At 38.0% G+C, this 17285-nt stretch overlaps 1 protein-coding gene across 1 annotated transcript; it reads left to right on the forward strand.

Annotated features, from left to right (window-relative positions):
- Nucleotides 1–15243, forward strand: LOC140951220 (putative ATP-dependent RNA helicase Pl10). Its single transcript, XM_073400448.1, has 17 exons — nt 1–194; nt 388–451; nt 2080–2199; nt 2377–2532; nt 4916–4988; nt 5157–5256; nt 6227–6271; nt 6701–6791; nt 6962–7038; nt 7747–7842; nt 8396–8556; nt 8987–9131; nt 9443–9587; nt 10375–10556; nt 10656–10773; nt 11396–11546; nt 12224–15243. Exons 1-17 carry the CDS (start codon nt 150–152, stop codon nt 12390–12392), a joined length of 1938 nt encoding a protein of 645 aa, XP_073256549.1. The 5' UTR covers nt 1–149; the 3' UTR covers nt 12393–15243.
- Nucleotides 15244–17285: the final 2042 nt, after the last annotated feature.

A 17285-nucleotide genomic window follows, 5' to 3' on the forward strand; every position in this document is an offset into this window, starting at 1 on the left:
TTACTCAACCGGCCGTCCACTGACATCTCGACCGGAGTTGAAAAATCTCGTTGAGTGCAAAAAGTTCATTGTCGTTCGCTTTTTTGCCGAATTTCAACAACCATTGTCATCATTTCAGTCGAAAGCTTGAATCTACTGTTTCTTTCGTTATGAGTCATGTGTCCCCAGCAAACTTTCAAGCTCTAGACCAGCGGGTAAGTGAGAATTTTCCATTCGGAAAAGATGTCAATTGTCGGCTTTGAAGACAAAGGCACATGGCAGACATTGTGATGTTTCTTTAGAATTTCGTTACTTCGACGTTCAGAAGATGGATTCCTGACGCGTGTGTTTTGTTTTTTAGTATTGGTCGAGCTTTAAATTGAGTCTTGTGTTGTCTTTTTCCCGTAGTTCGCTGGTCTGGACTTGAATTCAGGCGCGGTAAACCAGCGCGCTGTCGATCATAAACCACAAGGTATGTTACGCTGAAGAAAAATGGTTAAATGGTAATTCAGGACCCATTAACAGCAAAACAACTCTCTTAACAAGTGAGGAAGGAAAGATGAGATTTACCGGCGTCGTAGGAGCTCTAATGCGTCTTTTGCACAGAACAATATGTCCTTTATAGAGTTGAAAATGTTTGGTTGGTAGATTTTCCTAATTTTCTTCTTGTCGCCAGGGTTTTGCGATTTATGTAATCAAGCTTTATTCCCTTTGCCAGTCTTTTTATTTAAATGAAGATTTGATTTTTCTTCACTTGTAAGCTTACTGCTAGTTTCTAAAAGAAACTTTGTTATCTGATATCGTTATTTTTGTCTCACGTCTGACACGATTTTAACTTGAAGTTGAAAAATTTAGGTTAAAAATTGAACATGGATTTATTCGAGGTGTTTTTGGCTTCCAATTGTTTCTCAGTTAGTAATAGCAATTCGCTATTTTAAGCTGAAATCATTCTTGAAAGTAGACTTATGCGGGTCTTATGTAATAGATCTAGACCGTTCTAACATTTTAACTTTTACTTCAGGTTTTGTTTTTTTGTGTCGAATATTTTGTTTTAAGTTTTAATGAGACTGTAGGTCTTTCCTGAACTCTTTTTCCTTGTCGCTGAGAATTTTTCATGAGGCATAGATTTTTGGAATATGCGAGAAGCGTCATTTTATGGGGGGCACACTGAGATTTTGAGATTGTCATTAACACACAAAAAATGTGCTATAAATTTGATAATGTCCTTTGTAACAATCTTCAGTTTCATTGATGCTATTGTTTATTTGTTGCTGTTAACAAAAACATTGTTTATTTGTCCCTGATCTTTCTGTATGATTAAAAAATGGTTGTGAAAGAGGAGAAAATAAATTGGGAAAATGTTGTTTTGAGCGCTGAATTTAATGTGAGGATGGTAGGAGAAATTCAGCGTTTACTTCCTCATGTTAGTTGTAAAGTTTTGGACTATGTCTGAGATTTTCAGCCTCTGAAAACATCTCAAGCACCCTCAACTCATTTTTCCAATCATGATCCTTGTATCTCTTTTGAGGAGATCAGCTTTTTTACAAGATGAAAAAGTACTTAGACTCCTGAGTTTCAATAACATTTGATTTTGAAGTAACCAATATTCTTACCTGATTTGCAAGTAGCAAATTTAGCTATTTTCTCAATTTGGAAAAAATCATGAAATCTAAAACAGTTGATATTTTGCAATACCACCATTAGTTTCCTCACGAAATGTCATCTGAGGAACGAGCCCTGAAATTCCATTCTGCTGATGTGTGACTGCCCAGATCTGGGTAGTAACACATCAGCAGTATGGAATTTCTTTACTGTTTCCTCTGACATCATTTCGCAGGGAAACCTGTGGTGGGGTTCTGCAATGTTAGCTGTTTACTAAGGCTAGACGCCAGTTTGAGTTCAAATAGACCCCCATTTTAGAGACCTTTAGCTTTAGGTTTTTCATGGGAAACCGCAAACTGCGATGTATTTGCCCTTTGTTTTCATGTTGGTTAGCAAAAAGGCAAACATAGAACAAGAACGGAACAAGTAAAGAAAAGTTCTTATGATAACATTAATTATTGCAACATTTATTTTGACACTGCTTTTGTTGTTATGTAGAACGATATGTACCTCCCCACCTTCGCAACAGACAAGGTCCTCCTTCTGGTAGAGATGGGTATCAGGATCAAATGTACAACCCTGGACCACGAGACTTTGGACCCAGAAATCCTTACAGAGGTTTGTTTGCACGTTCATTGTTGTATTAAAGTCGGTAACAGTAAGTTGTGCAAAATAATGCTCTTGTAAAGTCAAAAGAACAAGTGAAATTTACCAGTATCGTTGAAGCTGTGGCTGCCAATGTAGGAAAAACCCTGGTATGAAATAATAATCAATGATGTTCTTTACTTTCTCCAGATGGATTTTATCAACAAAACTATTATGGGGGCTACGGAAGGGGTGGTGGAAGAGGAGGGTATGGTAACCCTGGTATGTACTATGGCCGTGGAGGAGGGAACAGTTGGCGAGAACGAGGTGACAACCGAGGGTATAGAGGAGGCAGTGCCAACAGTGGTAAGAGATGAAATACCTGTGTAACCTTGTAAGCCCCAAGAGTTATGACCAACATTTTTTTCCTCCCAACAATATAAATCCATAATCACAAGGAAATGCTTTTGAGAATTAATGAAATGATCACTCAAGGGTAAACACTTTGATCTTTTATCAAATTCTCTCCACCAATTTTTTGTGGAAATGTATAGAAATCGGTCTGGAGAATTTGTAAAGTGGATATAGAGACTTAGGGTTAACAATTTAAGCATTAAGCCAGTGTAGTCAGTGGTTATTTCTATACATGTAAGTGTGTGTGGCCTATAGATTGATGAAATGTGTCTTTTAGAAGTATGCCAAGTAAAATAATGATAAAGACTTTAACAACTTTTAAAACTCAAACAAACAATGTAGGACCAAACAACCCTGATAAAAGGGTAGATTTGAGTCAATTCAAATGAATTTTTGTAAAAAAATTTTATAATGTTTCTTGTTTCACATTTAAGGTATACATATTTACTGTATTTGCTACCTCTAGAAATGAAATTGTGGTATCATTCCAAAACTATTCCAGGGTGTTCATTAGGCATCGGAGATCGGAGAATTCTCCGGCTACTACGCAGATTTCTCCGGCTAAATTTCGATGGACTGTAGCTATCTTTACTCAGACGTGGAGCCGTTATGTAGTAGGAAAATATATTCGGGGAAAATAGTGTCCTTGTTAAGATAAAAACAGAACATGTTGAACAAATAATTTTTCGTTGACATTTGCACGTTGTTGAAAATTGTTAAAATATATGTAGAAATGAGCATGTCACGGACATTGTAAAGTAATGCGTAATTTTAACGTCATGCCCATGTGAATTTAGCTACTGAAGTCATACCTAAATAAACAACGAAAGAATATAAATAACCAGCCAGTGTGCCAGCCAAAAAAGCTTATTGGAACACCTAAAATAAATAGAAAAAATTGTCGACGGCTTGCTTTAGCGTGGAGAGTTTCCTGTTTGCTAGAGCCGTTCTTTTTATTTACTAGTGAAAAGTCTTGAAAACAGTACACGGCGAACAAATAAAATCGGCAAAGTCACGAAATGAAAACTTGGCCAAATTTAAGCGCAAATAGTGAACTACATTTGTGAAAAAACGATTTTGCTATGCCAAAAAAATCTGGCGATGATTACCGTATATTTAATATGAGTATCAAATTACTTCTAAGCAAATGCAAATTTCGACAGAGGCGGGAAGAGTTTTCTCACGTCTCGTGCTATTTATAGAACAGTGTTTATTGCGGTATATTTCCGTCCTAAAAAGTAAAATTTAGCAGAGGTCACCATTTGCCGGTCACTATGTCAAAAGAATCATGGCCATGAAGTCAACATTTGGGCAGTTCTATCCAAGATCTGTTCAGGTAGCGGAGGCAGCACTTGCAATCCCAGTTTCCAATGCTTGGCCCGAAAGGGGCGCTAGTCAGTTGAAATTGATCAAGAGCAGGATAAGAAGTCAGATCAAGAACGACTTACTTGCATCTCTCCTTCATATCACCATCAATGGCCCTGTCCCACATACAGAAGCCTGTGATTCCCTGGTCAGCAAAGCTGTGGACATGTGGAAAACTGCAAAGAAGAGGAGAAAGCTCCCATACCACAAACCAAGCACGCAGCGAGAACCCAACAGTGAAACAGAAGCTGCCACTCCCAGCACCGTCGTACAAGATATGGGGACACAGACAGATGCAACATCGACCACTGAGTTGCAGAACATCCGAGAGGAGTATAAAGAAGCACTTCATGTTCTTTGCCTTGATGACATGGTTGAGGAAGAGCTAGATTCTCTGGAAGCTTTTGCTAAAAGCCTTGAGAGTGATGACAGTGGAGACAGTGGAGTTGATGAATAGAGTTAACCCTTTTACTACTGATAGCATCCAAGGAAAATATTGAATTTCAGCTTTCATTTGCAATGTTCACACTTTGGTTTTTTATTTGGTATTTAGTAAGATAGATAATAGGGCCAATTGACTCATTTGACAAGACTCTTGGAGTAAAAGGGTTAGAGCTCTTGATTTAACTTTACTTGCTTGTAAAATTCAAAGAACAAAACATCCGTTTGGCACCATTTTAAGGTATACATTGCTTTTTGTTTGCCAGCTAGAAAGAAATGAAATTTGCTGTCAGATAACAGGAAATGGCATCTCAGAGGGTTAAAAAATCCAAAATTTCCTGGGGGCGCATGCCCCCAGACCCCCCTAGGGTCGAGCGAGCGTTGCTCGCTCCTCGAAAGAGCTTCGCTCTTTCGCAACATTCTCCTGTTACTTTAACCTACTCTCCTGCTACTGTAATTCTTAATGAAAACCCTGCTATTCCACCTGAAACTGATCACTGTTTCTTATTTTTTTCATGTTATTTCTTAGACTATGGAAGAAACTTTCAACCACCACCAGAAGACTGGTCTAAGTTGTTGCCGCGAAATGATCGTGTGGAAAGGTATAGATTATATGTTATTGAAAGGTGTGCCTGTATGCTTCTCCTGAAATATGATTAACAACTAAGCCGTGCCGCTGTGTAAGAATAACAGTTTAAGGTAACAGGCCCAAAAAGCTATAAAACAGAAATTTATGGTTAGTTTTAACTTAACCCTAATTTTTATTTCAGGGAACTTTTTAACAAGCATAACACTGGAATAAACTTTGACAAGTATGAGGATATTCCTGTTGAAGCTACTGGAAATGATGTTCCCAAGTGCATTGAATTGGTAATAATTGTGCTATAGAGGGTTGTTTGCAAATTTACAACTGTTTTTGTCTCTTATGTTACTGTACACTGAGAAATTGCACCATTTCAAGTCACAGTATTAACCAAACAGAAGAAAAACCAGAGACAATCACAGTGATACCTGTTTTTAGCACTACTAAAAATGGACAGAGTATCTCCTCTGAGCAGCAATGGTGAAAGTAATTATTTTGAAGCCTGGGTCAGTTTAATAAAACTTTCACACATGTAATTTACAAGTGTAGCCATTGTTTTAGAGTCTGAGAACAATAGCTACACTTTTAAATTACACTTTGGTTTTACACCCCTGGTTTTACCTTTGATTATTACATACAGCTGGCCCCAGTCATTCAATCTTTGGATAGTACTATCTCCTGGAAAAATCACTATCCAGTGGATAACCAGTTGTTCTATTTAGTGGATAGCGATTTATGCATTGGATATTGTTATCCACCTTTTGAACAAGTGGGGCCTGGACTACCTTAGCCTTCAGTCCTGTCGGGGCGATTGCATTCCTGTAGCAGTGTTAGATCCAGACCTTGAGATACAAGGAGGGGAGGGCGGTCATCCAGACCCTTAGATAAGGGGGAGGTGGGGGGGCAGTCTCCAAGAAAATTTTTTTGGCTCTTTGGGCCTTAGTTAGGAGGGGCCTGGGCCCCCCTCATCCCTCCTCTGGATCTGCCACTGTATAGCCTGTGTTGCTGGGGAAGCACAAGGGTTAGGGTGAAGATGCTAAAAAAAAGCTGGGGTGATAGAAACACGTTTGTCCAAGTGGTTTTCGATTTTTGTATCCTATATAATGTATGTCAAATTGATTAGATCATAGACACCAACCCCATAGCAGTGCTTTCATTAATGTTTTACTACAATTGAGTGAAAACATGTTTACTGTACATGTATTTAGTGTTACAGCAAAATTAATGATCTTAATTTGTTTCCTTTGTCCCTATTAGTTTACTGACTGCAACCTCGGTGAAATCTTACACAACAATATTGGGGTAGGTAATTGCAATTTTTTATGTGCTACTTTCATACGCAAGAGGAGTTTCATGTGATGTCTAGACTTTTCAAACTCATAAAGAAAATACAAAGGAAATTAATGAGTGTTTAGAAATCAGATGAAAAACTGCTCATTTTTGCATCCTTATTTTCTCCTTCCAAAATCATTTTGTTTGAGAAATAATATCAAGCAATTGACACAATGTTTCATCACCAGATGGAACGTTGTGTCTTATGCTTGACATACTACATCAAGAATTTTCTCTTAAAATTTTGGTTTTTTTTATAGTTTTTTCAAAACCAATGTAAAGACTTAAGATGCCAGATAAAATACCCTCTACAGTGTTTGATTTAACTTTAAAATGACTATTTTTGTTAAGCTTGCAGAGAAACTGTTAGATTTTGCTGTTTATTAATTTTTCTTATAGTTGGCAAACTATTCCAAGCCTACTCCAGTTCAGAAGTATGCCATAACCATTGTTAAGGCCAAAAGAGACCTGATGGCTTGCGCTCAGACTGGTAAATTGTCTCAATTTACTTCCTTGTGATTACTTTTGACCTAAAATGTCAAGGTTACTTATTGTCGGTGAGAAAAATAGATGGCATGAAAGATGAGATATTAAGATGAGCTGTTTTAATGTAAGTCATTGACTTTTACAATGTAACTGTCATACTTGTTTGATTTTTAGGATCTGGAAAAACTGCAGCCTTTTTGATCCCAATTCTCAGCAGGATTTTTGAAGAGGGTCCACCACCCCCTCCGGATGTAAGCAAGCCTTTTAATTTTTGTTTGCTTTGAGTAATAAGGGACGTCAGTGATGACAACACCTGCAAGTGCACTGTACATGTCTCATGTTAGACACATTTTAAAACTTCCTTCCAAGAGACTCTCTTCTTCTTGGCCTCTAGCAGTAGGGGAGCAGCGTGCAAAGAAAGTAGTGTCCCATAGCCTGAGGCTAGTGGATTTTGCTATCGGGCTAGTAAATTCTGTTCTTAACTTGCCCAACGGGCAAGTGAAGTTTTTTTGAGGAATTCATACTACAGAAGAACTGTGAAATCCATCTGCTCATCAAAACGTTTTTGGGGCTAGTTGAAATGATGTTTGGGCTAGTAAATGTTACACCCTGGGGAGGAAAAGACCCTTGTAACGAAGTTGGATTAGGATGAAAATGAGAGGTGAAGAAATGGCCCCTGAGTTGACAACACCTGCAAGCCTACTATTTCCTACAGTAGAGCTTTATCTATGTGTTTGTCTGTTGAATCTGCATGGGTGCTGTTTTCCCAGTTAAACTTGGAACCTCCTAGACTTGTGAGGTGTGTCAGAGATGCCTGTTGTGCAATGTTACATTTTGTTTGGTTAGTTACCATCATACAGTTCAGTGGTTTAGACCTGTAAGCTTTGTTTTACCTGGCCAGTCCCATTTCAACAACTGAGATTTGAACACTTCATGAAAATGCTGACAATTTCCTTTAGGTGAGGCAACAGTCTCGACGAAAGTGTTTCCCTATTAGTCTGGTTCTTGCACCCACAAGAGAGCTTGCAGTCCAGATTTTTGATGAAGCCAAGAAGGTATCAGATCTTCATATTTTTACCATTTTGTGTTTTGATGTTTGAACTATCCAATGGACATGTATACTAAATTCATAGAGTTCTGTTTGTATTTTGGATACACATATTGAGTCAGGTCAATGAGGTTTCAAATAACCAAAAGACTGTTAAACTCTGAAGTTCAGCTGTGCTTTCATTATGGCATTACTTAATAGAGCAGAGAAGAGCAGCTGAAGAAACAAGACCTTGTCACAATATTATTTTTGTTAGTTGGTGCACATTGGTTTATGGAGGGAGATAGGGTAAATTTCTTAGAAACTACACAAGATAATATCTGACCTAGCCACAAATCATCTACAAAAAGTCTTGGGACCTTTACTTGAGTTCAATCAATACTGTGCCCTAAGAAAAATTGATCCAGTGATCTGAACATGTGAAATCCAGGGTGCTCAGCATTATGATTTCTATGAAAAAAAACTAAGATTTTCTAGTCACTTGGGAGCAAAAGTTAGCTGCTGGGTACCACTAGAGCACAGCCTTGTCAATCTCATATTTTTTCTTCAACCCTTTGCAGTTTGCTTACCGATCATACGTTCGTCCCTTTGTTGTGTATGGTGGTGCTGACATTAATTCCCAATTAAGAGACCTGGAATGGGGCTGTGATGTCCTGGTGGCCACACCCGGTCGCCTGGTCGACTTGATGGACAGGGGACGCATTGGACTGGACATTTGCAAGTAAGTTCAAGTCACAAGTTCTTACATTCATACTGTCACTGATCAGATACATCCTCATGCTTGTAAATTAAAAGGAGAATTTAATTTTGGATCAGGAATTTCACTTTTGGCCATATTCTGTGCACATCTTAAATTTAACTTCGAGATAATTCAACCCTCTCTGCTCGAACATTCTAACTGTTGGTCACTGTCAACTCTTCAAGGCAAAAAAGTAAAGGAGGAATCAGCCTAGCTCAGATGTCCATCCTTGCATCGGTATTAATTCTTTTCATTGGGGTCTTTCATAAAAGGTTTGGTTGTAGTAGTCTGTACATGAAACCCCAGACTGTGAGCATTCATATAAATCAAAGTTCTTGAGTACAGCACTTTTTGCTGCTGTACTGTGGGCAAAGTTTCTACATGTATTTAATTCAAAATGTCATGTCATCAGATTTCTTGTGCTTGACGAGGCTGACCGTATGTTGGACATGGGATTTGAGCCCCAGATACGTCGTATTGTGGATCAGGATACTATGCCTAAAGCTGGTGATCGCCAAACACTGATGTTTAGTGCCACATTCCCGAAAGAAATCCAGGTGAGTTATTGCAGCTGACTAGTGTTTGTTTTCAGTCTGGTATGGTGGGTGAATCTAAACTTAATCAGTGCTAGCTACTGATGCTTCATAACTGCAGAAAATGGCATAAGCAAATTATTCAGACCTTATCGAAATGCACAATCTGACCTATACATGCAGTATGGGTAGGATTTTTTATTCTCTATGCTTGTTATTATGAATAGGATAATAGTCTTCTTGGATGACATACCTTAGGGGTCATGTTAAGTAAAATACATTTAGAGGTAGAACTCTTGTTCAAGGTGACAGTTTAGTGGAAATTTTTCTTACAGATGCTTGCAAGAGACTTCTTGGTGAATTACATCTTCTTGGCTGTGGGACGTGTGGGTTCTACAAGTGAGAACATCACACAGAAAGCAGTGTGGGTAGATGAACCAGACAAGAGGTCGTTTCTACTGGATCTGTTAAATGCTTCAGGTAAGAGCTTAGTTGTTGAAGTGTCTGCCTTGGTTTAGATTGTTGGTGTTTTGGTATCTCTTTACATGTAAGACCTACAGCGTTTTAAAATGATCATAACTGTTCAATTAACAAATCAACAACAATTTTATATTGTGTGTACTCTTATCAAGCAGGGTGTTTATTAGGCATTGAACATTGGAGAATTCTCCATTCACTACACAGAATTCTCCGGCCAACATTTGGTAGCCTCTGACTATTTTTTCTTCAGATGTGGAGTCTCTTCAAATATTCTCCTGTAACATTACACCTTTTTCCTGCTACTAGAATTCGTAATGAAAACCCTGATCAACCATAGAAATGACATCTTAATGTTCAAAACTAAAGTGGAACCATGAGCTGCTGAGTCACTCCCTGTTAGGAAGGAGCATTCAAATCATGCTTGTTGAAACTTGTAGAACAACTTCTAAAACTGAACCAGTCATTTCTGGTCATTATACTTTGTGATAAACTAAAAAACTAACATTTCTTTTCTTCCATTTGCACGTTGCTCTAACTATCAGGGCATCCTGAGAGACACTGCTAGCAAAAAGTGAATCTTGATTGATTCATACTGCCTTAAAGGCATACCAGATTTTCTCAAAGTGTAAACATGGGTTAGTACAACTCACTGTTGTAATTGACAAATCAGAGTGCTTGCTTTACCTTTTTTTAAGTTCAATTATATGTCTATTCTAGTAATGAGTGATGCAGTCCAATAATTCTTAAGTTATTATTGGTATTGACTGTGTTTGTTTACTTCTATTAGGTCCTGATGCCCTGACGCTTGTTTTTGTGGAGACCAAAAAAGGCGCTGATCTCTTGGAAGAGTACCTGTGTAATGTTGGCTACCCTGCAACCTCCATTCATGGTGATCGCTCACAGCGTGAGAGAGAGGCAGCCCTCAATTCCTTTAAGAGGGGTGTCACCCCAATTTTAGTGGCCACTGCTGTAAGTGTTATATATGTTTTCATGTGCTTGAACTTGTGGTCACATTATGAGTTCTTTCTTTTCTTGATTTGGATTTGTTTATTACTTTGTTCATTCTAGGTTGCTGCTCGTGGCTTGGACATTCCTAATGTGCGCCATGTGATAAACTTTGACATGCCAACAGATATCGAGGAGTATGTGCACCGTATTGGACGAACAGGCCGTGTGGGGCATACAGGTAACCAATACAACTGCATGACTTGAATGTTAGTCCTGCGCATATCTAGATGCAGTAATACTCCTTTTGGGGTGAATGATAGTTGTGGTGCCCTAGTTTTGTGGTTGTTATGTCAGACTTTCTAGTTTTTTATGCAGGTGTTTTTTTATCTTACTTATTGTATGCCTTGTATTTTCTTGAACAGATAATTTTTAACCCTTTTACTTCCCTGTGTGGCACCATACATGACATGCATGGGACAAAGTGCCCTGTTCATGTCTTTTCTTTTGAGTATTCCCCCTTTTGATTCTTGAACCATGTTATGTATTTATATATAGACTTATACTTCAGAGGTCCTGGATTCGAGTCTTGCCCCTTTTTCAGTCTTAACAGAAAAGCCAGAGGTGAAGTCCAATTAAGAAAATAAAGGAATTTTTTGTCCTGAAGTCAGTTGTTTTGAATCGGTACATAGAATATGGTGGTAAATGACTCCTGGTCTAATATGAAAATCTCCCAGGCTTTGATTTATAAGCACTGACAAGGCAAATTGGAACGAGAACCGTAGCAATTAATATAAGTCACTTAGGCCTACATCCAGGCACCCCTTAAATAATAAAAATTGTTGTGTGCTATATTCTGTCAGGTCTTGCAACATCATTCATCAATGAAAAGAACCGTAATGTAGCCAAGGATATGGTTGAGCTGTTGAATGACACCAGGCAGGAAGTGCCAAACTGGCTTGAGTCTCTTGCTTTTGAGAGCCATCAGAACTCTGGAAGGAACAGGCAGCGGAGGTTTGACTTCATTCCACTTGTTTGTTGGCTATTATCCCTTTAAGCCCCAGTATCTACATACAAATTCTCCAAACTGATCTCTATTAGTTTGTTAGAATTTGTTAGAAGATCAAGGCATTTTTACTTAGGTGATAATTTTATTAATTCTCATAACTTATCTGTTGACAATGTATGGATATTGTTAGGAGAAAATTGATCTTGGTCACTATTGGGACTTAAAGGGTTATTTAACCCAGAGCTTTCCCTAGCTTGATATGAGATCTCTCTTCCAATGCCACTGCAGGGTAAAATTACTCAGTTTCCTTTACATGAATGATAATGGCAAATGATCATGAATCTGGCGGCAGACTCTGGTTGTGTGAAGAAGGAGTAAATTGTGCAAGGGGAAGCATGTTTTAGTACACAAAACATAGTGCCTATCATAGCAAACAACACAGAACACATTACTATTGCGGAAGTCCATTACTTTCGTAAACCACGATTTGCTGTTGAATTCATTTCTACACCCATCCCTAACAGTAAAACACCTTAGTACAGCATTTCAGAAACAAGACTATTCTTGCGTTTTGTATAAATAGTCATTCACAGATTTTGAAGTTCTGTTGAATGATTACTAATGTCCAGAATTACATGATGATTAGCAAAGAAACTCACAGAAAATCCTAACTTTCCAATAGGCATCCGGGTGGTTTTGGATCCCGTGACTACAGGCAGCAGCCACATCACCGTGGGGGTGGAGGCGGAGGCCAACACTATGGGGGGTATGGTGGGTATGGCAACATGGGCTACTGGAATCAAAACCGCCATCATGGGCACAGTGCCGGAGCTACCGATTGGTGGAACTAGAGCATGTCTTGCTGCTGCTACTATCAAGAGTTATTTTGTTTCTTTGTTTGGTTAACGTTGAAGGAGTTAACCCATTTTGTTCAGTCTTTGATGAAATAAGTTAAAATTGGAAATGTCGCATTGGCAATATCTGGCATCAAATAAGGCATCTGGTGGTTATGGAATGGCGAGGATGAAGCAGTTTTTGGCGACTTGGTTGATCCCAGGCTAGAAGGGATCAAAGCAAAAAAAAAGATGACCTGGTAGTCTTCACTCTAGGAAGTGCAGTGGTCCAGAGTGCATCCATACAAAGGCTCTTCATTGAATGTCCTCAAGGGAAGGCTTGGTTCAGTTCATACAGACTACTGCCACAAAGCACCCAGAGACATGTTCTGTTATTGTTTTCAGGGCACAGTTCACAAAAGCCTGTTTTAACATGCTTAATGTACAGACTTCTTGCAGCAGACACAGAAATGGGCATGAGAAAATCAGAAGAAATATTTAACATCTTTGGTGACAATATTTTGAACGCTAGCATCGTTTTTAGATTGAAGTCCATGTATGAATACTATTAGTAATTCACATGTGTTCAAACAGATAATAATTATTAACTGTTGTAGTTAGTTGAAAGTACTTGATGAGAATGATTCCATGACTACATTTACATTTAGGGCTTTAGTTGTGAGAGACTTACAAGGTTAGGCTTTCCTTGAAGCCCCATCAAATGAAGGTGGTTACTGTGTTGCATAGGTTGACCGCCAGAACTGTCTTTAAAACCACTTGAGAACTCTAGAAGTTTGCTTAATATGTGTCCGTTGTTCAAGTTTCATTATGGCTGGCATGTTCTACAGGGAGATAAAAAGAAAAAAGATATCGTGACATGCCTCAGGATTTTGTTTGAATTCAAAAGCGTAGAATCTTCAAATCAGCAGGTTTTTGACTCCAAGAAAAAAAAACATGCCCTTTTTTCTGAAACAATGAGCATGCATGTAATGTTGGAATCTAAAAGGCTTTCCTTTGTGTCATTTTTATTACCAGCAAATCTTGATGAAATGGCAGTCATTTGAAAGCTTCTCACATATGCAAAACGATGTACATTCACAGCAGAAGAGATAAGAATAATAGTAATATTACATGCTTGGTGGCTTTATAGATACATATGTCAGAGTATTAATTTTTAATATAAAATAATTTTATACTCTGGGTTTTTGGCCACCTTTATTTTGAGGATAAAGAAAGGAAGAGAGCTGTGAGTTGTAAATCCGAAACATGTACCAAATTATGGTTTTGTAGATAATCAAGTTTCTCTTCTTCCCGCAAAAGAAGTTTAATATATTTTAGTGTTCTTTGACTTAAAAAAAGATAACTTTCTGCTTTCAGGGGGTTACCTGTACATTCTAAAATTTACCTTTAGTTAAAGAAAATTTGAATTGAAAGCAGATGAAAAAACTTTCACACAGGACAGTCTTCTGGACTTTATTCACAGACTCTAGAGAGTTACAACTTCAGTTTAGTCTAATTTTTGCAACTTAGAGGCAGAATCATAGGTAATGCATGGTTTCCTGAGTTATTATTAATAATAATATTTTTTGTCTTCTGTTGTGATAGTGTAGCTGTCTGCCTTATACCCCAAAAAAGTTGTCGCCAAAGTATTTATGATGAATTGCTAGGAGAGAAAAATGTCCATTTTGAAACATCAGAGAGGTTTTACACTTGACTCACACTTGAGTGGTATCAATATTTTTTTTTAACAATACAAAGTTTTCTCCTACATGCACTAAATAGAATTGTACAGTAGTAGTTTATGAAATCCTTTAGAGCTGACTTAGGCAAAAAAGTTTCAGGGTTATAACTTCACTTTTGTATTAACATTCAGTTAAGGAAAACATCTCAAGCAAGCTTTTACATAAAAAAGCATCCCTCAAATGTGGAAAGTGCTTTTGACATTTTTTGTGGGCTTTTATGTTCGACCTAAAACATGTTAAAGAGCCCAAAGATGCTATTTTATTTGATAAAAATCATGTTGGGTTACAATAGAATGTTTCAATTCATCATGGAAAATGATGTTCACTTTCTGTAGCTGGTTATCCATCTGAATATCTAGAAATAATAATATCATCTATTTGAAGTTTCCGCAATGTAATATGCTCACATGTCTAGAGTATTTATTTTGTTCAAAAATTATCAAAAGAGTTCAGCAGAAGTTTCCCTTACCAGGCCAAACAAATTTGCCTTTTGGATGTTTATTATTAAGGAAAAAGTAATGACTGATATTTCTAGTAAATGTCAGTAATTAAATTAGATATACTATATCAAGAAGTGTAATACCATGCAAGGTAGAAGTCAATTTTAACGCCAAACATTGAACATTTTTTTTTTTACAAAATACTGAGATGGTACCTTTATAAGCAGTTGTTAAAGAGTGAGGGGAAGCCAAAATGTGGAAGTTTTTGTGCAAACAGATTGACTTGTGTGACCATAACCTCACTCTACTTAAGACTGACATCCTATAACCAGATTCATATGACACAAAACTAGGGTTCAGTGTCAGTTTGGTTGGATCACGTAAATATTGTTTTCTGTTTAGCGAAGGAATCTTAATCTTTATCGTCTTGCCCATAGCACATCTATCCCCTGTTGGTTTGGTTTATTGCTTCTACCTTGCTTCTTTTGCTGGCAGATCAAGGAATGGTGTATATGGACAGCACATTTCAGTGAAGTGTGCAGTCTTCAGTCACTAGTCTAAGTTTAGTTAGTTAATGTTTATTTTGTTGATATGGGTCGTTTCTTGGGGGAGAGCTCACTGCCTTGGCAGTCACGTTATTTGTATTTGATGTCAGAAGCCAATATATTATGAACATTGCAGTGATTATCATGGTGTTTGTCTTTTTTTCTTTTGATAATATTAATTGGTGGAATGAAATACTTTTTATTGCACTGTAAATTATGTATTCAAACGATAATGACTGGTAGAAACGTGACAACGTTGATGTATTTGGTTGACTAGCATTTCGGGTGAATACATTACTGCAGTAAATAGTATTTGTATTCAGTTTTTTAGCAGTTTGGTGAATATGCTGTGGTTCAATTTGATCCTTGACTTAACTTTTATTTTTCTTTGTGTTCAATACAATATCATACATTACCACCCCAAAATAAGGGAAAATGAATGCAAACGAAGGATAAAAATTGAACCTCTACAAATACATCACTTAGCAAATATGGTATCATATTTGATTGAGGTTTTTATTATACATTATGTGTCACAGTAATGTATGCGTTTGATTAGCATGTGTCAGCAACCTCGTCCCCAGGGCGCTTTTCCCTGGCTTTGGGGGCGGGGCGGGAAAAGGCCTCTGAAATGCATTTCACTGTGACTGCAATAATTATTTCTTGGGGTTATTTATTATTCAACAGAGCATTTGGTGAATTCATTATGTGTTAACAGTAATGTATTTGATTGATCAACATTTTATTGAATACATCTGGCCAAAAAGCAGTCTATTCACTGTACCAACTCAAATGTCAAATGGCTAGAATAAGTCCCAAGATTGATAAATTATTCATTAACTGTCGGTCATCTTTATAAAAAACTAAAAACTTCCGAGGGGGCCAGAAGCCCTCAGCAGGATTTCACCCCAAGTAACTCTATCAAGGCGCACCCTCCCTCCCCACTGGTTTTGGGTGGAGATCACTTGGGTCCATAATTATAGTCCTAACCTGCAATCACGCATTTTTTAATTCCTTTTTTTTTTTCGGAAAAGCACAAAAGTCAAAAGGGATGAAGGACTGCCTGATCACAGGTTATTTTAGTCCATACTTTGTGTAATCAACAATTAAAGGAGCCCTAGGAACCATTGAGGGCTCAGTGCCGTAGCCAGACCAAACGGCCAACCGAGGCAGGCGGGAGTTGCTAGGGGGGTTCGGGGGCATGCCCCCCCCCCCCCCCCCCCCGAGAAATTTTGAACTTTAGTCTCTCGGAAATGCGATTTGCAGCGTTTTCTGGGCCTTTCGGTAACTTTTTTTCGAGTTAATTTAAGTGGAATTTAAAAAGCAATAATCAGAAACAAGCTACATAATCTGGGTGACCGTTAACCTCGCCAATGGTTTTGATCAGTATTTGTTCAAAAAAATTTGAGTTAACGTACGTAGCCCCTTGAGATCGATGATATGGTAATTTTTTCATAGTATATTGACTGAATTGCTGAATTCTTTGTAATATCATGATGCGTTAAAAATATCCGATGATCGCTTATGTAAAATAAAAATGATCGGCGAAATTCGTCAAAATTTTACCGAGGCGAGTGCCTCGGTTGGCCTCATACTAGCTACGGCGCTGGGGCTCCTAATACCTTTTGACATTGTTAGTTTTGATAAAGATGCCTCAAAGCTGTCATATTTTGGTTATAAGCCTTGGCGACAAGGTTGAAAGCCACCTGCACCTTGGGCTATTGCAGTATCTTTCCCCTCCTGGCTGTGGACCAATGGGAATCTTCAGGAGTAAGTTATAAACATTGAGGGATCTCTTTAGGGGTAGAGTGAAAAAATATGGAACTGTTTTGGGGTAAAGCTAAAGCTTTAATTCTCACGAAATTCTTCAGGGGTAGACCCATATTCAGCGGCGGCAGAGCAAAGTGGAAAGTGGTGGGGGCGGGGGGCGCTGAAAATAAAATTTGACATTCCACTTTTTTTTCACCCCCACTTCCCTCCCCCGAGGCGTCTCAGAGCGGAAAAACTTCTCTCCGATGTAGAGACTCGTGTTTTTTAAAAAATGGAAGTTGGTCCTGCATACAGCAAAATTAAATGTGGGACTGACCCAACAGATTCATTGTAAACCCATTCAATTAAAGTTTTGTATGAAAATAGTGTTTTAAGTCCTAATGAGTCGACCGTGGTAAAATGTAAGAAAGTTAT

This window comes from Porites lutea, chromosome 10, assembly GCF_958299795.1.
Source record: "Porites lutea chromosome 10, jaPorLute2.1, whole genome shotgun sequence".
Classification (NCBI taxonomy): domain Eukaryota; kingdom Metazoa; phylum Cnidaria; class Anthozoa; order Scleractinia; family Poritidae; genus Porites; species Porites lutea.

Bases quoted from the DNA above. Each gene is read 5' to 3' on its own strand.
- LOC140951220 (XM_073400448.1), top strand. From the start codon at position 150: ATGAGTCATGTGTCCCCAGCAAACTTTCAAGCTCTAGACCAGCGG. The intron at 7,039-7,746 runs GTAAGCAAGCCT...AATTTCCTTTAG, and splicing joins GTCCACCACCCCCTCCGGAT to GTGAGGCAACAGTCTCGACG. The intron at 9,132-9,442 runs GTGAGTTATTGC...TTTTTCTTACAG, and splicing joins CATTCCCGAAAGAAATCCAG to ATGCTTGCAAGAGACTTCTT.